Genomic DNA, 22,413 nt, shown 5'->3' with positions numbered 1-22,413 from the left:
GTGGCATCTGAAAACTGTCATTCTCATAGCATATATTCTCAAGGCATATTCTGACTTTTAACTAGGCAGAATTACACTTCCTGTATTGACCCCTCATAATCATTATCCACACCTGATAGTCAAAGCATGCGGTGTCATTTATTCTACTATCTCAAAGACTAAAAGTTCTCTATTCATAGTCCTCTTGTCCGTGCCTTAAATAAACTTCTGAACTGCAAACCAGTTGACCAGAGAAATGAGGATCTGAAAGCTAATTGTGGTTTTGTACAGTGTTTGTATTGCCGATATAAACTAGAGGAACGACTAAAGGGGGAAAAAAGAGCTGTAATCTCCTATCTTTTATTATGCTAAATACAACAAGAAGCATAAAGCTAAAGAGTTTTTCCGAAAGATGGCAAGTAAATGGAGGACGTGCAAGGTGTCGAGGAGGTACATCCCGTGTGGTCTGCAGGCAACACAATCCGAATGGGAATTTAAGCCCTAAGCAAAAGGCAAATGAACTTCATCCACATTTTAAATCTGTTTGTTCACTCACGATAACCAGTCCTCACGTTATAGCAAAAGTAATGTGCTTGACGTGTTGACCAAGAAAATACTGAAACAGCAAACAAGAGGTGTTATTACATGTTACACACGAGGCGGCCAGTAAAGTCAATATTTAAACTGCATACAACATGCTGCAAGTTGAGGACATGAGTTAGAATACAAGCTGCTCTCTTCTTTACATTTAGATATTGAGAATTTGATTTAATATGTGATCGAAGCTGCCACTTTGAAGCAGCTGACCTAAAGCACTGCTATAAATTATGCAGAAGTGAGTCATAATCGCACTATTGGCACAACTACGCTACACCGATTGTGTAACAAACTATTAATGAGTTGTGCATGGCTATGTACGTTAAGAAAATGCCAGGCTTGTTAGCAAATCTAGAGCAAAGCATCACAATGTATCAGAATGTGTTAACATGAGTCACAGCATATGCATTATTTGGAAGGAAGCTGGTTGACTCATATCAGTACCTATGAATCTGACACATAGTATGGTTAACATAGCACCTTATTAACACGTAGTCAAACCCTTGGCCCGTGATCATTTAAAGGGGGGCACATATAGTATTTCTTGTGCATCCAAACCAGGAAACACGCACTATTTCAAGGCACATTTAGCACAAAAGTTGATGTGCAAGAGGTGCTCACCAACACTGTGACATGACATTAAAGAGATCATCTGAGCAATAATGACAAGCATTTCTCCACGGCTACTGACTACTTGACAGACATTTAACACGCCATACAACTGATGAGAAGTGTTCACACTGAAACGTGCCTCTCAAAGTTACCAGGTAAGTGCAGGTTAGCCGTTTGATTCGGGTTAGCTAAGTCACGTTTTAGCTCAGCCCGGGTGGAGAAAATGACCAAAACACAGCGCGTGGCGAGTCTGTGTAGTTTGTTTTTAGGGGAGGAAAAATGCCATGTAATTGTGACTACGGATGGGTCTGTGAAGGGAAGCGTACAGGGGCTGAGTGTGTGTGTGTGTGTGTGTGTGAGAGTGTGTGCGTGTGTGTGTGTGTGTGTGTGTGTGTGTGTGCCGCATCCGAGAGAAGAAGACACGGCTAGTGCAGCTTTAGCCTGGCGAGCTAACGAGCTAATTATCAAAACACGGCGCTTTCAAACTCACCTGTGCGACCCTCTGCGACCCGCAAAAAAGCCCCGATCAGTCCGTCACTTATTCTCCGAGACCAGAGCAGATCCGAAATAATTGAAATTCCACAGAGAGAGGCGCTGGTAGTAGAGACACAGTCCTCTCGCTCCCTTCACCGTCGCTGCTGAATGGCTACTGCTGCGGCTGCGGCTCCGGAGAATCAACCAAACTTCCTCCGTAGCAACGCACCGCCCAGGATCCGCACAGCCGAACAGGATTGGCCCTCAGCGGGGAGCGCGAGCGGGGCGCGCGGTGATGGATGGCAGTGTTAATTTTGACAACATATTTTGATTTAGTTTTAGTCTTAGTCTTTTGACGAAAATGTAATTTGATTTTAGTTTAGCTTTAGTCAAAAAAATATCTTCAATTTTAGTCTAGTTTTAGTCGACTAAAATTGCAAGTAAATTTAGTCGACTAAATTTAAGAAGAATTTAGTCGACTAAATTTAAGAAGAATTTAGTCGACTTTGCATTGATATTATTCATTATAATCATATTTAATCTTGTTCCTCTGCTTCATGGAGCTGCTCCACATGATCAAAGCTCAGAGCTGATCCTTTGGCAGAGAATTTACATGATCTGAGGCTCTTTCAGACTGTCAACAGAAGTTTGGATGATTTTAGTCTCTCCTTTTCATTTTTATTTAGTCTTATTTTAGTCGACTAAAATATCTGGACATTTTAGTCACAGTTTTAGTCTCATGCGAAACTTTTAATTTAGTTTTAGTCCAATTTTAGTCGTCAAAAATATCACTTTGACTAAAATTAAGACTAAATATTTTAGTCGACGAAATTAACACTGATGGATGGACGGGCTCTGAAGTTGGATCCTGTCCTGACTTTCACTGTACTTATTCATTAAATCATTGTGTGTGCATTTATTGATTTATTTTTTATCTCTTAACCTAGTCATAAAACACAGTTTCGCTAATTGCAGATTATAAGTAATTGTTTTATTAAAGGCACACAGCGTAGAATTTTGCTTGTAAATAAAATAGAAATACTAGCATTTATTTTATGGTAGATCATTCATCATTGAACAATTACCTCATAAATGTACAAACGAACATGTGTTTTTGCTCAGCTCTCCTAAGACAACATGACTGTAACTTTACCGGGAGTGGGTACGTCTCCAGCTCGTCTCCATGGAGATGTGACTAAAGTCAGTGGAATTTGAGATTAAAATAGGTTAGGTCCTCATCCAACCCCATTCTTTGATTATTCCCTGCAGTAATATTATTTTTCTGTGTTGAGCTGGTCAATAGGAGCCTGTTTTGCACTAATGGCAACAGTATAGTCCAAAATGTTTACGCAGTGTCCCTTTAAGCTATTTAATTGCAAAAGTACAAATGCAATCATCTTTCCTATATGTTTGAATTTGGTTTAATATACTGTCTTCAAGAAAAAAATGTAATCCTTTAGATTAATTTCGATGCATTTAAAGTGATAGTCTGTAAATTTGCAAAGTGAGGAGAGATAAAGTTATATCTAAAAGTAAACCTCCCCACTTTACCCAGAAAGGTAAAAAAAAAATGGTATCCCGGGGATTTTGATAAGTTGCTGAAATCAGCGAAGGGAGGGACTTTAGAAGAAAATATTATTATCTAATTTTACTTATGCTACCTCAAATTCAGACCCAGGCAGTCACGTAGACACAATCTATTAAACTAGCAAAACATTTAAACTTACAGACTATCGCTTTAACAAAGACAAAGAGTGAACCATCCATCCATTTGAATATTGATAATAGCCTTAAAAATGATCATTGATGATTGCAGTTGCCAAAAGTAATAGCATTAAAAGAAATAGGCCTAGTTTATTTGAACAATTCATCAGCTTGTAAATAGTTTCAACTCAATTTGACACATTGTCCCATTTGTGAACAAATGACAGAAATAGACTTAAAGGCTCTGTTGTACTAGTGAAAAATAATCTGAAATCTCGAAATATTTCTGAAATATTCATGCTCTAAAATACTTTGTCCCAGGGCTGTGCAGTGGACCTGGCTATTCCCCTAATGATGAAACCCAACTCTTTGTAAAAAGGGCAGAAGTTTATCAGCATTAAGCCGCATTCCTCACATAGCTCCTGGGAGGACTAAGCTCTACTGTGTGGCGTGTTTTATGACCTGAAAAGGTTACAAAACCAACAGCACCATAGGTAACAAAGTTGTCAAGCCTGTTTGCCCTATTGTTCTTTTTGGTGTCTTTTTAATCGCTTGTCTGTCTCTCTCCTTGTCACTCTCACAACCCACATATCTTGTCCTTTCCACGGCTTTTATTGTGCCTGTTCACTCAGTCAGTATACATAATTATCCAGAGCGCAGTCTCTTTTATGACTTCTATACAATAAATGGTTATCCATCAACCTGTCAAGGTCAACAGGCTCATAAAACACAGCTGGTGACAGGGCTGACTCATCTTTGGAGACACTCTGACCTCTGGTGGTGGTGAAGAGCAGGTTCAATTATGTAGCACTTTATACCGCAGTAAAATTTGAACATCATTCATATTTTATAGAGAGATCGTGCAAGCCCATTTGGCTGTTTATAGGCCTATATTTACATTTGACATAAAAATAGCACATGGGATCATTTAAGGCAGGGGTGTCCAAAGTGCGGCCCGCGGGCCAAATGTGGCCCTCAGACCAATTTTTGGTGGCCCTTGGGCTTCTTGCTGAATCGGTTCACATTATCATGGTCCTTTTTATTTAATATGTAATAATTCTACACAATTCTAGCCTAGCAACTAGCATTTTATTGTAATACAGAGCTGGCATTAAGGTTTTAAGCATAAATAAAGGCATGAGGCACAATTTAAACCTCTGCTAGTCGAAGGTTTCGTGGAACTAACCACCGACCCATGGCCCTTTATGCTCCAATATGTGGCCCCCCATGAACAAAGTTTGGACACCCCTGATTTAAGGGGAGACACTACAGGCAAAACTTAGTTTTTTCAGTTTTCAGGGATCAGAGATGGAAATATACCTAATCTTCACAATAACATGCTTAAATATTGCACTGATTCAATGTTTGCCCATAGATTTATATGCATTTATTGTCTCATTGTGGCGACACTATCTCCACGTCAGTAGCTCCTAAAGACTTAAAATTTTCTAGCTTTGGACTGAACAATATTTGGAAGATTTTTTCAGATGGGTTTTTAAATATCTAATTCCTAGCCTGATTTATTGAGTTTTGAATGTCAAAAAATAAGGCGAAAATTTAATTCTTGCTAATTTTTCCAGTAAAAATAACAGCTTATTTTAAAACTAAGCAAGATATCCAAAATCCCCTCTGAAAAAGTCTTGGTAACTCATATATCAATAAAATAAAACTCAATCTGCTCAATCTGTTATTCAGATTTCGTCGCCGAAAAATTTAAGAAATTTAGGGCATTTTTAGGCATAAAACACCTTGGTTTTATATGAAAACATAAAATGACAGATATGTAATATGTTTTTTTCTCACATTTATGTCAGTAATCTACAGTAAAAGTTTCAAATTGATGTCTGTACATTTAAATCTTTCCCTATTCACCTGCAGTGTCTCGCCTTAAAATACAGGCCTAATCATCAACAGGCTGTTCACCCACATACATTATACATTTACAATATTTAGTTTTTACACAGACTTATGAAGACCTTTGTATGTTCTGATTCTACTTAAGAGGTCTGGGGAAACCCTGTGTTTCTGTCTATTGTCTTTTGGTTTCTATGGCTTCGAATCGCTGTTGTGAGCTAAATTAGGCCACTGCCTTTGGTCCATTATATTCAAATGAGTTTTGTCTCAGGCGCACCCTGAACTTGAATGATGCAATTGACACAGATAGATCTTGTTCCCTACAAACTACTGAAGTAGGGAGCTCAGTATAGATATAGGCCAGTGGTTCCCAAAGTGGGGGTCGCAAGGCCTTGGGTGGGGATCCCCAGATGATTTCAAGATGAAACAAAAAGAAAAATGCTACTGTTTTTTAGCATCTTTTAAGTTTAAACCAGTCTATAATTAGTGAAATCCATTCAATTATTCAAAATAAACAGTTGAAATAAATATAAATTTGATGTTTTTTCTGGCCTAAAGTAGCATAAGAGGCAATACCTTTGTACAATGAGGGTCCCGAGATGTTTACGTGTCAATTTTTAGAAAAACATCTCTTTGGGAACCACTGGGCTACAAGATGCATTAAAAACTACCATGTTATAAGATAGCATTTATTAACTTAGAGAGCCAAAATGTGGTAATCAGTGTTATGGTGTTTTGGTTTTGAAAGATGGTGAAGCAACAGTAAGAGATATATAATAAAGAGACATATATAAGCAGGAGGATACACTGCCAATATATACAAAAAAAGAAGAAAAAAAACATTGGACTCTTTATTACCACATTTTATTTTTCAAACAACATATATAGTACTTTACACAAAATCCAAGCCATATCTGCTTCAAATATTTACATAAACCTTTAATAGAGAGACAGAAAAAGAAAAAAAAAAAACATTCTTTGGGTCTGACCATGCAAAACAATAAATAATGTTCCTGACAGTGCTTTGCATGGTGCCTTTAGGACTGCTATATCCAGCGAAACAAAAAAAGCTCAGTTTCGGTTGGCTATACACATAAACACTGTCCCAGTCTGTCCACGCAGCCACCGGACGCGCCTCGGCCTGACGACGATAGGCCACGAGAACAAGTGCACCCCGACATGTTTGCTACAGAGAAGTGCACTTGCCAGCTTGAGGCGATCTTCACTCTATGAAAAATATTTGGGTTATTGAAGTAAGGCTGTTTTGAATGTAGTTACTCAAATAGCTGTTTTAGCTGACAATGCGTTTATACAATAGCAGCAGCAGAGACAGTGAAGAAGTTTTATAGATATCACAAAAGATGACTTGGGTGTTGCAGCAATTTATCAACGGCGTCTTTTTTAGCAATTTCCTTTATTAACAGATCTGCAGAGACCGCCATAGGATTCATATCATACTTCTATTTTGAGAAAATGTATCAAAAAGCAATACTTATAAAGTTTTTCTCCCGCCTCAGTCACATACTTATAAGGTAAGACCAAAGGCATAGCATTAACTTCATTCTCAAAGCCACATTGCGTAAAATTTGACCAAATCAAAGCAATAAAAGGCAAATATTTATTTCAGGTGTTTATATTCGATGCGAGCGGGCTCATCTCTCCGCAGATTTGACTTGTTGGATGGTAGAGGGACATCACCAGCTCGCTTCCATGGTGTTATGCTGCTTTGCTTAAAGGTAGCCAAAATGAGGATTAAATACATGAGGTCCTCTTCCAAGTGCTTTATTTTGATTATCCTCCACTTTGTCTGTGTCTGGACGAACATCCAAAGCATTTTTGTTTGTTTTTTGGAGCATACAACAATTTATTTGCTCCAGCGATGTAGCAGAATACACCTAGAATGAAACAGAGTGGCTCAATCAAGATAAGAGTCTTCAAAGTATGGTATTTGTAGTGTGTTGCCTTGTCATTCTGCTTCTGAGAATCACTTGTCAGTTCACATGATCACATACTTCATCATTTTTGCACAAATTGGTGACCAGGACAGACACACACAAACCCCCCCCCCAAAAAAACAAAAGTGAAATGTGCAACAGTTCAGTGAAAAGCTCTGGAGATGACAGCAGCACCTCAGAGGATGATGCTCTGTACAAAAGTGGCCTGAAGATTTATTCTCAAGGCCTTAAAATGTTTTGAGCAACATGTTTGTCTTGTCAGCAGCACGATGAGCAGGAAGTTGACATCACAGAAGTACAGCTTGCAGCCAAATCATCCTTCGAGTTCAATTTCACAGACCTCCCGAGTCCAGCTTTAGTCCAATTTCGAGTCCTCGCCTTTGCACCCCTCCTCTCAGACTGACCCAGGATGTCCTGCAGTGGCTCAGGTGGATCAGGTGATGATTTGGGGCTCCCAGATCTGACTAGCCACTTGGGGGCGACACTGCATGATGACGGGGGGACTGGTGGGGCTCTGGCTGTCCAAACACAGGCCGCTGACCATGTGCTGGAGGGCCGCGCCTTTGGGCTTCCACTTCTGCAACAGGAGCACACAAGAAATGCACGTTTGATATTGGTCAGTGTAGAGAGGATACAGTGAGACGATACTGTGGTTCAAAGATGTTTCGGACATAAAAACACTTACAAAAATGAATGCATGATGAGAAACATTTTTGTTATGTAATGCAAATTGTTTAACCTCGTAACACCACCTAAAACGTGCACATTTTCTCCAGTTCAGCTTTACCAAAATGTAAAAGCTTCTTGAAAACAGCATCAAAATAGCAACAAAAATGTGCCGGAAACGCAAAAGAAAAAGTGGAAAAAAATAAGGCAAAAAAAGCCACAAAAGAACCACAAAAACACCACAGAAAAATGACACAAACATGACGGGGGAAAAAGCAACCAAAAAAAGGGATGAAAAAGCAACAAAAACACAACAACAAAAAACCCTTGGCAAAAAGAGAAAGAGAAAATGTGACAAAAATGTGGTGATATTTTCTGGATCTTAGCCTTCTAGAACCAAGCTTTTAGATTTGGGTAAAGCTGAATTGGAGAATATGTTCTTGATTAAAGTGGGGGTTAAGAGGTTAAGAAGTAGTACTAATCAGTGTTGTTGTTTTAGGTTTCTTTTTAGGGAGAAGGGCAATCATCAACACTGTCTCCCCTCCTGGATGTACTCAGGACCATCCAGCAGTGCCTCCCTGAGCTGATGAGATCAGGTGGCTTCAGTTCTTCAACTGTGGGCTTAGTCAGACATGAAAAAACAAATCTATCAAAAATAATCAGCCCTCTGTATAAATAATACAATAGTTTCTACCTGTAATTGCTCCACACGATGCACAAATTTAGTGACTCTCTCTGCACCTCTAATTAAAGCTCAGATATTGGAGGAACATCTTCCCTCACACAGTTCCTGTTGTGATCAGCGCAGCAGGTCTGTGTTACAGTGAGTAATGGCTGAGTCACTTCTAAATTGCTCTAATCAAATGAGAGATCAACTCACAGTGGAAACAGCAAAGAGCGGCCAATTGCACAGAGAGGAATTAACAACTCCATTTATTTCAACTAAAAAGCCCTGAGTTTTAAGTGTATTGATAAAGATTTAGTTTAGAAACAGTGTGCAAAAGGAGGTCATTTTTCAATATTAGGTGCACCTAATCCTGAAGAAGCCCTTTAATTCAACACTAAAAAGACAAACTTTTACTGACAAAATCCATTAAGCTACGACTTGTGAACCTTGAGGCTGGAGTTTTTTTTAATACTATGTCAATTTTCGAAAACAGATCAATCTTCTCCTTAAGTGCTTTTAAGGAAAGTACTGTCATTAATCATTCACTGTTCTGGGAGTATTCGCATTTCCGCATTTTTCAAAAGCAAAGTCAAACAAGAAATACTCTTTAAGGGCAGAAAAAAGGCAAATAGCTTTCCCTAAAAATTGGTCAATGGGCACTGTCCCAAAGAAGCCTCAACGGACTACAGAGGGCCGAAAGGAGGGGAGGATGGGACGTCCTGGCAACTGTCCTGAATGCACTCATTGGTCTACACATATGTTTTTGCTTAATAAGTCACTCGTCAATGTCTAAACTAAAGCTCAGAGTCAAAAACAAGTCAAGTATAGTAAGATTTTAATATTATTTCAGAGGCAAATGAGGAAGGGGAATGGTCGGGTGAAGTGTTAGACTAGAGCTTAATCAAAATGGACTTTGGCATTGAAAATTGCATGTTTCGAAGATGATAATATAGTTATTGACTATGGATATCTGCTGGCATCAAACACAGCCAGTCTGCTCAGCATCTGTCAAAGCTTACTTACAAATGTGTGACTGAATGAGATGACACAAGCTCATTCTAAAAACATTCTCAACGGTGGATGAAACTAGAACTGTTTACTTGGTGATTAAACTAACTGTGTGCCAAGTTTTATAGTTGGAATTTGGAAAGATGACCAAAATCTTTATTTTAATCAACATATTTGCATTGTATGTGAATGTTAGTGAAGGGCGTTGGACGTTGATCATATGAAGTAAGTTTAAAGGGCCTCATTTCCTAGTTATCCAGTGTTCTTTTTTTTTTATTCATGCAATCCTTATATTTGAAGAGTTTAGTGGTGCTAGGCTAGCACATGTCTATGGTAACTAGTAGCTTCCATTAAAAACAGTCTGACCCAAACAGAGTGCACCTGAGGCAAATCACTTATAACACAAGACTACCCATATAAATGTCTGTGTTGACTGAATCATTTTTGAAATATAACCATTTTGCAATTAGAAGAACTTGTATTTGAGCAGCATCAGCTTCCTGGTTGTAAACTACGCAGCGGCGGAGTGATCTGCATAGTTACCGGATCTACAGTAGTTTGTTTACCTGCGGCCGGCATCACTACACGTGGAATTCACAAAAGAACCTTTTTACAAATCAGATATGGCAACGTTTGGAGGACTACCCGATGATTTTGAAGAGGTTTTTAATGCAGGCTACTAGTTACCATAGACATGCGCTAGCCTAGCACTAGCCTAGCACCACTAAACTCTTCAAATATAAGGACTGCATGAATTAAATAAAAATAAAAAATCTCAGAAATAAACAACAGTCTGGAAAACTAGGAAATGAGGGCCTATGTCAAAAATCCTGAAATATCCCTTTAAGGTCTGGTATGAGCAAACATTTTTTACATTACATGAGAAACACTGTATAGCCTAAACATATACATTGACAGAAACTCATTTTGAACCATCTGTATCTGCACACTGGAAAAAAAATGCTTTCTTATAAAGTTAGTGGAACAAAAGCTGATGTTTAATTCATGTTTATGGGTAATTACAATCGACCATCACCTGTCTGGGCTCTTTGGAGTTGCACGGCTCCATTTTGACCTTTGATCCGGCGGTGAAGGCTGTGATGGCGAGACACAGATCTTGCTGCCGAATCAGTGGCTCGATCAACTCCCATCTCTGCAGCATTCAGTGACAAAGAAAACGTTGTAACAGTCAGAACAATACTGTGCACCATTTTAAGTAAAAAACAATGGGTTTTACGAGCAAAGTCACCTCATAAAAGCATGCAATGTAGAACGGTGAAAAACGGCCAAAACAATTATTTCTGTGCAGCCACTTTCCATAGTTTTACTCTGACAATGAAACTATTTGATTTGAACTTGGCTTTGTGTTCTCATTCTTTAAGAGATTTACAATCAACTCAAAGACTTAACGGGGCTCTAGATTCGGTAAAAAAATGAGAAACGATGATGTGATGGGGAGAAATATCTTACATTTACTGTAAGTCACCACACCCAAGTTCGAAGGCACTTTGGTCAAACACAGAATGCCAGAAAAGTGTTTTGGTGATTATTATTTATGGATTTATTTGTATTGTATTGTATTGTATTTGTGCCTATCATTTTGTACAATTACATACATTACGTTTTCTTTTAGTTCTGAGCATGTTACAAATACAGCATAAAGAGACAAAATTAAGTGGTTTTCTTTGTTGTAAAGTATCAGCTTCACACAAGTTACACCCAAAAGGCTGGAGAACTCTGCTCTAAACATAAAGACTCTCCATTGTCACCCAGTCTCCTGTGTACTATGCGATCGGCATCAGCACAGACGCTCCTGACCTGTGCCTGCGGTCTGTTGGCTCCGATGCCCCTGCACTCCCCCAGCCCGAGCCCCTCCACACCCCGGCTCTCCAGACACAGCCCGCCCTGTCTCAGCACACTGGACACGGCCTCCTGCTCCGGGACCCTGGGGAGCAAAGCACACAAGCCAATGAGGGCTCGCGTTACACCAATAAGGACCAGATGGGAGAGATAGGCTGGCTGGCCCACGGTGAAACTGAGCTGCGCTAAATAATGAGCGCTAATAGGACTGCTTATACAAATATACAGTTACAGCAGAAGAAGAGACTAAAGTCATTTGGAAACAAAGGATAATGGATGTAAAGATAGGTTGTGAATTTGCTCTAAAAATCACACAGATCATTAGAATCACATTTTCTCACATAAAAAAAACTGTTTATTTATTTCACACCATTATCAATACTTTCACATCTTATATTCAGATTATGAAAGAAAAGAGTTCTGTATATTGCAGTAGAAAAAAATGATGAACTGAGTTATTTAAGCACCTAATACGGCTGAGAAAAATGTCCGATATTCAACATCTGTCTTGAATATTGCGACGATAATATTATTGCAATATTTTATTAAACCATTTCAACACAGTATGAACGATTACATTTAAACATAGAACAAGATATCTGTTTTTTCAATGTCAAAAGACGACTTAAAAAGGCTAAAATGGAGCTAAATATGAATCATGACAAAACTGAAGCCAAGCTTGGCATGTGTTTTTGTTTGAGGCTGTTTTTAGCAAAAAAAAATTGTAAATCTTAGTCAGAAGGAAGACCTCAGTGATGTGCCAATATATTGTGGCTTGTTGTGATATGGATACTGCTTCATTTAGCCGGATCCTAGTCCCAGGCACTGTACCTGAGTTCAGGATAGACGTTCTCCATGTACCAACGGAAAGGTTTACAGTTCAACTTCCTCCTGAGAGTCACACGGTCTGTGACGCTGAAAAGAAATATGAATAAAACATGTTACTTAGACAGATAAAAAATTAGTGTTTTGATGCTTCTAATTGTGTTGTTTATTTTAACATTATCCAGCTACTTTCTGAGAAAACATTCAATTTCCACAGAGACAGCGAACGATAGGTCAAATGAGCTTTTGTAACTTATTAATATTGTTTTAGCAAATACCATCAGATCACAATATCATTGCATAAAACAGTAAGCACTGGTGGACATTTCTATTTGTCAAACCAATAGTAATGAAGATGAAGTGTAGAAGTTATTGTTTTACAGACCTGCCGTAAGCCTTGCCCTGGGCTGACGGTCTAGCCTGGTAATAATACTGTTTGTATTCATCCATCCACACCTCAGCGGCTCGGCGAGTGTTTCTGTCAGACGCACAGACAAACAGGAATTATACTTTATTATATATGACCCCAGTGACGAGAACAGGCACAAATTACATCCTGTATCTGCACAGCATGTTCTTATATGTTATTTTTATGCTGAAACTTTTCACAATATTTTCAGGGCAACTTTTCTCCCCGCTTTCAAGTGGACAGACCAATGTTTCAATACCAGATGTGATGACTACATGCATGTTTGTCAGACATACATTTTAGATCATCATTTTAAATTTCTGCTCAGTATTACTAACACGGAACTCTTCGTCTAACACAGTCTATTGGCTAAGTTTTATAAGGTAGGGTAAGGTATTCTCTCTTCTCGATATATCTTGATTTACATACGTCACTGTAAACCTGTTTCTGATTTTGTAATTTGTTTTTGTGTTACTAACTGCTTCCACCCAGGTGTAGTGTTCCCCGGCCGCACTCTAATTTGCGCTAATCCTCCTCATGTGCCGTGTGAGATGGAGGGCTGATTAGCAGATTATGGCTCTTGGCAGTTCATAACCACTGTTGTGTTTTGGACTCACTTGATGTAGGTGAGAGCGTTGCCTTCTGGGAAATCATACGGGTGTCGTTTCCTGAAGACGTGGCCCACTCTGCTACAGGGCAAGATCTCCAGGCTCCCTCCGCACATCCACACACGGAAAGACAGCTCTGCCGCACATGGGATGGACAGCAAAGTAGTCAAAACCCAACGACCTTTAGTAGAATCTAATTGGCCAAATCAGGAGCCACACAACTCCAATATACAGTATATATAACAAAAAACATGGGCTAGGCAAATAATGTCTACTAAGGGAGACAATCTTAGACACTTAAAAGCAAAACCAAGACCTAAACAAAACCAACCCTTGACTAAAACAGGAATATAAAAGAACTAAACCAGATCTAAAGCTGAGTCTACAACCAGGGTCAGCACAACAGCAAAATACTGCATATACCACCTCAGTTTGGAAGCACTATCAGGCTGTATCTTGCAACTCGGCACATAAATCTCTTTGACGGATGTTCAGGTGCAGATTAATGTCTGCGCTGCCTTTCAGATATCAAGGACACTTTTACTAGAGCACTACTTGACCCTAGCTGTATCTAAAAGCAAATCAGATAGAATGCTCTGATAAAAGCAGAAAAAACACTTGTATTTTATGTAGCGAAGGCCTCATTGTGTCAACAAGGAGGTTTAAAACAGATGTTAGCTTTAGATAAGAGACTATACGGAGTTTAAAAATTGTAAAATTATGTATTTTCCTCCCCCTACATGTTCCAGCCATGTCCTAAGGTGTAGAATAAGCCCAGACCTGTTCACCACAACTGCCTCTAAAATCCTGCACTGTCACTCAAATAGTTACTTCGGGTCGAATTGCTGTCATGCACGAGCTTAATATAGAAGGTGCAGTTACACGTATGACCTGAGGTGGCAGTAGTGAGAATAAAATGCCATACTTGCATCTAGCCCCTTTAAGTAAATGCATATAAAGTAGCACTACAACTGATAGTTTAGATTGCAGAGCACCTTATACTAAAAGTGATGTACTGTATAAATAGTGTTCATGTGACATTCTAGGTCTAGGAGGTCAAAACACTAGGCAAGTGCCATGGTACCGCTTGCTTGTAAGGATAGCAGGTAAACATTCCTGCACTGTCTGAAGCACTGTGTACTCAAGTTAAACAAATGTCTGGGCTCTGCTCTTGCATATTCTCATCAGAAAGAACCCACTCAAAAACACAACAAATGAGCTGAAGCGGCACATCTTCTAGCTATGTTTCCTAGCTGCGTAGCTCCGTATATTTCGGGTTAGGATTGGAGTGGGAATTGAAGGCTTGATGTCGGACCCGTCAGTGGAGGAGAACGCGGGGAATGTTGGCCCCAAAATCGAGATGGTAAGACAAGACCAGCGGTACCAGCCAGGCGACCTCAGTACTGGGCTATATAGGTACGTCAATCAAAACTATCTATACTGTGTACTTCCAATGTACCACCTTTTCCTCCATATAGCTACTGTGCACAGGCAGATGCCAACTCAAAAAGCAGAATAATATTTTTTTGTGACCGGTTGCCCGTACCTGCTTGTATACCAGAGTATCTGCAAAAACAACATTGCTATAACACTCACATATCATTAGGGATTTAAAGAAACGCCAATACTTCGCAAAAGTTTCTCTCAACAGCCACATTTATTCCATCCTTAACGTTATATCTCATCGAAGAAAAAAAAAATCAGTGGCTCATAGCGCTTCACTTTCTTAGACCTTGACGCACATTGCAACACCTAAGCATGAATATTTTACTCTATTTTGTCCGATAAAATCCCAGCTGTGTGCTTGCTGGAAGATCAAGCGGAACATCCCTGGAGTAGCCTACATATCCATATAATAAATACAAAATGAAAAGTAGATGTTTCTCACCGAAGTTCTCTCCTCCCCAGATGTCCATGTGCGTGTCGTATTGACCCAAGTGATTGAACCAACTTTTGTCCATCACAAAGATCCCTCCAGCGATCACCGGAGTCCTAAAGTTAGAGAGAAAAGTCAGATTAACTACACAGGAATCTTATGGTACAACACAGCGTTTAATCACACAAAGAGAATGTTTTAATCTCATGCACGTGATTCAGTTTAGATCAGTGAGTTCTGAATTGCTATGGATTTCTATAATAGTGACATAATAACAAAAGATTTACACTGAAGAAAGATAGGATAGAGGCTGACAACTGTAACTGTTTTTACTATTTGGCTTTAATTATGGACTAAAAGTAGTGAAGTGACAAATAGCCGTGTCCATATTTAGCGACAAACGCGGCTGTACCTGATGGGTTGTGTGGGGTCATTCCTGGCCATCTTTTGCTCGATGGGAATCTGCTCCCATTTGAAATGCAGGCTCCAGTCAAACCCTGGAAACAAGCAGAAGCAAAGGCCTCAACATGACACCAAGGCAAGGCAAGGCTTTATTTATACCGCGTACACAAGGCTTTATTTATATTTCGTACACAAGGTAACTCGCCTCCACCACATTGTTGTTTTATTCCAATGGCTTATAGTGTGTGGCCTGTGCTGTCTACAATCTACATGGTCCCTACTGTTGCCAAGAAATAATCCGCACTGGGAAAATATTGCGCTTCAAATCATATGAGAGTATACTTTGGTAAGTCTCCAAGTGATGTAATACAAAAATTAGTTTCTCCTACTTCATCAGCCTTTCCTGTATGTTTAAGATAACATGTGCGTGAGAGACTAACCTCCTCTCAGGTCGGCAGAGGCAGCCAGGTAGGCGAAGTTATCCAGGCTGATGACATCAATGATGGGGCTCACTACTCTGGTGTGGTCCTGCACAGAACACAAGAGCAAACAAAAGTAAATATTAAGAAAACTATGAAGGGATTTCATCATTTAGTCTAAAAGAAAATCACGGTGGGTTAAACTTTTCACTAAAATCTAAGCATTTTTATTTCACATTGGAATAAAAACTTTTGCTAATTAAGTAAACTGTATAAGCAGTCGTTCCCCTGGGGGACCTCACAGGCAATGCAGGGGCCCCCCAAAACATACATTGATTTTGAAAGGAGGTGTATTAGTATTTGCTACTTTTAAAACTGTTTTTAGTTTGCAGTCATTTCTAGTTACTATTTGACATGTTGTTTCAGCTGTAAACTAATGATCAATTATTTTAAATTGATTATTACTGGGGGGGCCCTGAGTGTTTTCGGTTTGATAAGGGGGCCGCGATCTCCCGGTCCGTTATGAGTAATTCTTCAATTCTCAGAATTAAATCAGCTTTTGCTTCAGTCTGAATTAGTATGTTTTTTTCTTAACAGAAGTTAAGTAATTCAATCAACGCACAGAGCGTCAAGTGTCCAGTAAATTAGATTAGCACATCATCACAAGGTAATCATACGATTTTGCCTTGAGAGAATTTATACATGCAGGGGTAAATATCTACAACTTCTCTCATAAAAGTATTTTTAGATTTGCTATATGGCATGGGCAGCAACTCAAACACGAGTATTTTGGTGCACGACAGAGGAGCGAACAGCGATGAAACCACTGCTAATAGTGTTGACATTCTGAAGTTCGTAATTGCACTGTATTCTTCTCAAGAGAAAACTGTAATCACAGTTGTTTGGTGAAGCCGACAAGTTGGAGGTTTGTCAAAACTGTACTAATTATGACTACAAAGGTGAAGACAGTGATCTGTCAGGCAGTGATGTGGAGGGCGGATATTGTTCTGCCAAATTGATGCAGGAAGTGAAACTCTCTGCAGGCTTGTATAGTGCTTTTGATGAGGCTTTGTGATCTAATGGATATGAATGACCCTCGCAAATGATTTCCCAATGAATTTGCAAAATAATTTGAGAGTGGAGTCATCCGACACAAGTCTGCATTCGCTAAAACATCCCTTTCTCAAGCTCCCAATTCATATTGTCCACCACAATCAGACAAAGAAGTTTATTTTCTGGCATCATTCTGAATCAATATTGAAATAACTACAGACTTGGAGGCTGGATGTTTCCTGTGTCCTTTGCGATCTATTTTTCTGGTGCTCAGTGTGAGTGTTTCATCAATTTGTTTTTGTAGAAAGACAAAACAAGATGCAGTAGGAAGAACTGTAGACGAAATCAATTCAAATCTCAGCATGTGGCAACACTACACAAAGGAATCTGAGGATGAACCATCGAAAATACAAACACAACAGACAAATAAAGACTTGAACTCCTTTAGGACTAAACTAGGACTCAAGTAGAACAAAACCAGAACAAATGTTACATAAATTGAACGTTGCCATACAAGTTTGTCATGTTGGAATCAGAAAACATTATATAACATGAAATGGAGTTAGACTTAACCAGAACTAAATTAGGACTGTGCAGGGACTGACAGGACTAAACCAAGACAAAAGAATGAAGAACAAACAAAGACTGAACAGGAACTAAACCAGGACTATATCTCACTCAACACACTGCCATTTGCTCTGAGGACCCTGTTTGTATTTGCCTGCTCTCTCCTCGACCCTGAACCGCAGTGACTCATCCAGTTTGTATTAGATCTGTGCGTGGGGCGTTTGAGTGCACGGAGGTCAGTCGTAATTCACAGCTCCTCCATCTGACTGCGCTCTTGTTAATCAACTGTGATGGCTTTGTAACATAGCCGCCTCTGACAGGCTCGATATTCCCATCTTCAATGGCCAGGACAAGATCAAAGGATGTGCTGTGGCAGAGTGGTTAGTGCAAAAATACTGCTTAGTATAGTGGGTAAGTATTGTAATTACAATTTTAGGCGATGCAACACTCACATCACTCTCTCATCTGACACGAATCACACGTTTTACTAATGAACATCTGGAGACTTAAAAATGAATATTACGATTTTCATATGATTTTATGTTTTGTTTCTTATAATTTATGTCAACGACTGAAACATCAGTCACTGTGAGTACTCATTACTCACTGTGAGTACTCATTACTCACTGTGAGTACTCATTACTCACTGTGAGTACTCATTACTCACAGTACTCAAGTAACATTTTCTCCACTCCAAATGCTTTTCTGCGCTTACTTGAGTAATTATTTGGGCCACAATCTTTTACTTCTGCTTGAGTCAATATTTTGGCTACTCTACCCACCTTTGCCTCAGGATCATGATGTCATATCGCTAAGCATCATGGGATTTGCAGCGGGTTTTATACATAATAAACTAAGGGTAAAATACAGTTATTGTTTATATTATAAACATTTGAACACTACTGTGTCCTCGTCTGCCAGTAGTGACTTGGCAGCTAATGTTGTTCCACGGCATTTTTTCTCCACTTTTGATACAGTTTTTAGTTTATTTATTTATTTGTATATTTGTTCGGGACAGTGCATGTTAATGAACATACATGGATACAAGCACGTAAACACGTTGGATTGCGGCGCCAGGCTAATTTCTCATCGTTGTCCCTTGCACTCTCAAACACACACTCATTCATCCTGACCTATTGTACATGTTTTTGGTGAAAGGCGAAACAGGAGTGCCCGGAGGAAACCCACACAGACACGGGGAGAACATGCAAACTCCACACAGAAAGGCCACACGGCGGATTTCCATGGTAACAGTGAATTTAAAAAGGCACTAGGACTGACCCAAATCAAAAGGCTTTTTGCAAAAATTTTAATCAAGACAGAACACTTGAATATCAGCCGTTTAGCAAACTTGCATGTGCAGATTTATGGCCGATAATGACCATTTCCCCATATTTTGAATGTTTGAGAATCATATCTGTACAGGCAACCATGTCTTTAAATACATTGTGAAAATAATATATATTTTTTAAATCTCCATTGGTTAATTTATTAAAAAGAATTTGCAACTAACTCCATAGTTCTTAGTGGCTCTACTTTAGAGGTCAGGATTCACAAAACACCCATGCCAAGTAAGGTTAAGGTATACTTTATCGTCCCATCCTTCGATGCCGCTGGGGAACCCGTGAGGAGCAGTGGCCGCTTGGGGACCCATCTCCAGATGTGGAGCCAGGCTGATTGTCAGTATTGCCTGGATGGAGCATTCACCTATTGTACATGTTTTAGTGGTAGGGAAACCACCTGGAGGAAACCTACACAAAAGGACACAAGGGAGAACAACTCCCGTTCGACTCGGGAAGGGAACCTTCTTGTTGTGAATCACAAGCGCTAACTGCTTGTGCTGCCCTAACTGGCAAAGTTATTAGTGCACGGTTTTCACACAGTTTGAAATGTTTGTTTAGTTGTTTAGTTTGTGTATAGTGTATGTATGGTGTATAATTCAAATTTAGAATTCAAATCATGTGACCTCTGACCTGCAGCATGACATCATCTGTTGCCAGGTAATGGAAGAACACAGCGCTCCGCATAGTTCCATTTAGGTTTCATTCCTTCCTGTGTCACACAACACAGAACTGCAGTCCTGCAGTGTAAACAAACCTTTGGGGGACATTTTTCAAGCTCTCTGAATGCATTTCTTCATTTTCCTTAATTTTTGTGCTTTTTGCGAGTGTTTGGTGAGTATCTTTGAGCATTCTTTGGCTGGAAGCATTTAGGTGGATGTAAATTTGTAAAAACAAATGTTTTTTTGTGTGTTTCAGATGTGATCCGTCATCATCATGAGCAAATCCTGGCCCAGGGACGCTGGACGTCGCTGGAGTACCAGACGTAAGTATATTTTAAAGGGTTAAGGTTATTTAAAAGGAGCTTCTTGTGACTTTTGAGTGTAAATGAATTAGATTAGTGGCTGAAGTGTTTTGTTTGCTGATGCTTAGCAGACGACAGCATGCACATATCCCTAAGTTAGCGTTGGTAGCATAATAATTAAACTATATATGACTGAGATAATGAGATGTATATGTGGTATTTATTTAATTTACATCGTCTATTTACATAAAACACAAATCATGCTTGTTATTTTTCAGGACAGCAGACGTTTCCAAGCTCAACGCCCGAGGACTGCACCACCAGGTTCAGTCCCCATGGGTGTTCCCCTGTGTCCTGTCCTAAAGTTTCCAGTACACTGATTGCCGAGCCCAGCATGGCTTCAAATTCAGACGGACGTGTACCCAGCAACAAACGGAAGAGAACTGCTGAAATGGACGAGGACACTGCACCTACAGAGTCCAGGCAAGCAAGTTCTCCAAAGAAGAGGAAGTTCAAGACGAACAGACCCACTCCCACGGATGAAGCAGCACGTACGTATCTTTCACACAACATAACACAGCATAACTTACGATACACATACACAATATTGCTGTACGTGTAATGTCTAGATCTGTCTGTTAATCCTACGGAAGCTGGAACATTTATTCACAACACACAAGTAATTTAGCACCATCTCTAACACTGAATACCACAAATGTTTCTTGGCCATTTCTTACGTGAGTTTGTTTGTCCCACTGTGTTCAGAAAACTCAGAAGACCCAATTCCAGAAGCGATGGAGCAATGCCCACAAGGAAGCTCAGATGACAGCAATAGGATGTCCTGTCAAACATCCCATCCTTCTGAGAAAGTGGAAGACGTCCAAGAAAGTAAGACATTGCACCAAAAACTGCATTACACAAGTCACCAACAATTCAATTTAGCAGAGGATTGTTTTTATTAACTATCTTTTCACTTTTTGCACCCACAGGTTACACAAAATTGGAACGCGAGAAAGATCAGAGAAACTATGAAGTCAAGCCAGAGGTGGTACAAGGTAAATGGAATTTTCACATCTTCACATTTCACATATAAACAATTTGTGTATAATATGTTTCTTGTCTGTAGAATTCTTCGCAAAATACGAGATACTCAAGGAACGGGAAATCGGAGGCCTCGCGACAGTATGTTCTGGGGAGCGACGCGTAGACAAACGGCCTGTAAGTATCTTGTTTACAAAGAAAAGAGGGTGTCCTTCACGATGCCAGTAATCATTCTGTGTCCAAAAAAAAAACATTGAGTTGTTTATTTATTTATGTATTGCATGTGTTGTTTGCTGGTATTAACTTGGATATGTCTCCCACAGGTGGTCCTTAAAGTGATCCCAAAAGAGACCGTTACTTTCCTGACAAAGGTGGTGAATGGAGAACAAATGGACAAAATGCCCCTGGAGGTGTTCCTGCTCTGTCGGGTCGGTGCAGGCCCTCGCTCCACAGGGTCCACAATCACACCCCTGCTCCTGGCCTGGTACGACTTAGGCCCTGAAATCGTTCTGGTCTTAGAGAGACCCGACCCTTGCATGGATTTAGTGGACTTCCTTCGCTTCTACCATAAGAATGGTTTGAATTGCGAAATTGCAAAAGTAGGTGTCAAATCTATGCTATTACCATGTCATTACTGCGCTGGAAAGTAGTACCAATCTTCATTTGTTTTTGTTATTTTTGTGCTTCAGGTAATGTTCCGTCAGCTGGTGGAGGCTGCCATTGAAATGAAAGCGAGAGGAATCTTCCACAGGGACATTAAGCCTGAAAACGTCTTAATTGAGCACAACGATGACATTCCCAGGGCCAGATTCATCGACTTTGGCAGTGGAGCTACCTATCTACCTGGCGACATCTTTGTAGAACCACAAGGTAAACTGTCAGATCTCCTACAATATAGAAACGACAAACTAGAGAATAATTAATGAATCATCAGTATCTTATTGTTGTACCACTTCTCATCTGTTCATGCCTCTTGTGTTTTAGGTACAGTCGTATACTCCTCTCCAGAGTGGTTCAGGTGCGGCGAGTACAAAGCCGACTCCACCACAGTGTGGCAAATAGGCCTTGTCCTGTATGCCATGCTGTACAATAAGATGCCACTGAAACTGGAAGAGACCATTGGATCCTTCAGAGAGGTGCCTATTCCAGCAAGCTGCGACAAATGTAAGTAAAACATTGTGAGAATTTAGTATCTTTACTAACTAACTATTTCAATAATTTTATGATATACTGTATCAAAATATTAACTACTGTTTTTTCTGTGTGCAGTACTCAGGCACTTAATGAAGGGGTGTCTGGACAAGGACCCTGAAGCGCGCCTCACCCTCGACGATGTGCTCAACCATCCCTGGCTAAACATGTAAACTCCCCGGTCCAACTGCACATCTGTTCATCTCGGTTATTGCTCACTTGAAAGGCCTGGCACTGACACAGAGACAAAGATGGTAGCCTATCTGAGTCTTCATTCACAAGTGGAATTGTGGATGTAGACTCACTGGGTCACTGTCCTCGTCTCCCTTTTGGGGAAGGTCT

General features: G+C 39.8%; 2 protein-coding genes across 4 annotated transcripts in view; both read right to left on the bottom strand.

The window, feature by feature from the left end:
* Positions 1 to 1,854, bottom strand: part of numb (NUMB endocytic adaptor protein) — a 59,645-nt gene extending 57,791 nt beyond the window's left edge. For all 3 annotated transcript variants that reach the window (XM_079573318.1, XM_079573316.1, XM_079573317.1), the window contains exon 1: positions 1,679 to 1,854. The gene's annotated coding sequence lies outside the window, so the exon portion shown is untranslated. The remainder of the gene's footprint in view (positions 1 to 1,678) is intronic.
* Positions 1,855 to 6,070: 4,216 nt separating this feature from the next.
* galnt16 (UDP-N-acetyl-alpha-D-galactosamine:polypeptide N-acetylgalactosaminyltransferase 16) overlaps positions 6,071 to 22,413 on the bottom strand; it is a 39,812-nt gene continuing 23,469 nt past the window's right edge. Inside the window, exons 7-15 of the mRNA XM_079573320.1 lie at positions 15,937 to 16,024; positions 15,507 to 15,591; positions 15,107 to 15,210; positions 13,228 to 13,354; positions 12,587 to 12,679; positions 12,208 to 12,291; positions 11,335 to 11,461; positions 10,553 to 10,669; positions 6,071 to 7,752 (exon numbers count right to left, since the gene is read on the bottom strand). Of these exons, the coding sequence (XP_079429446.1) occupies positions 7,609 to 7,752; positions 10,553 to 10,669; positions 11,335 to 11,461; positions 12,208 to 12,291; positions 12,587 to 12,679; positions 13,228 to 13,354; positions 15,107 to 15,210; positions 15,507 to 15,591; positions 15,937 to 16,024 (969 nt within the window). The 3' untranslated portion in view covers positions 6,071 to 7,608. The remainder of the gene's footprint in view (positions 7,753 to 10,552; positions 10,670 to 11,334; positions 11,462 to 12,207; positions 12,292 to 12,586; positions 12,680 to 13,227; positions 13,355 to 15,106; positions 15,211 to 15,506; positions 15,592 to 15,936; positions 16,025 to 22,413) is intronic.

Source organism: Gobius niger, assembly GCF_951799975.1.
Source record: "Gobius niger genome assembly, chromosome: 16".
In the NCBI taxonomy this organism is placed as follows: domain Eukaryota; kingdom Metazoa; phylum Chordata; class Actinopteri; order Gobiiformes; family Gobiidae; genus Gobius; species Gobius niger.
The sequence above is the reverse complement of the archived record's forward strand: the minus strand, read 5'-3'. Positions and strand labels throughout refer to the sequence as shown.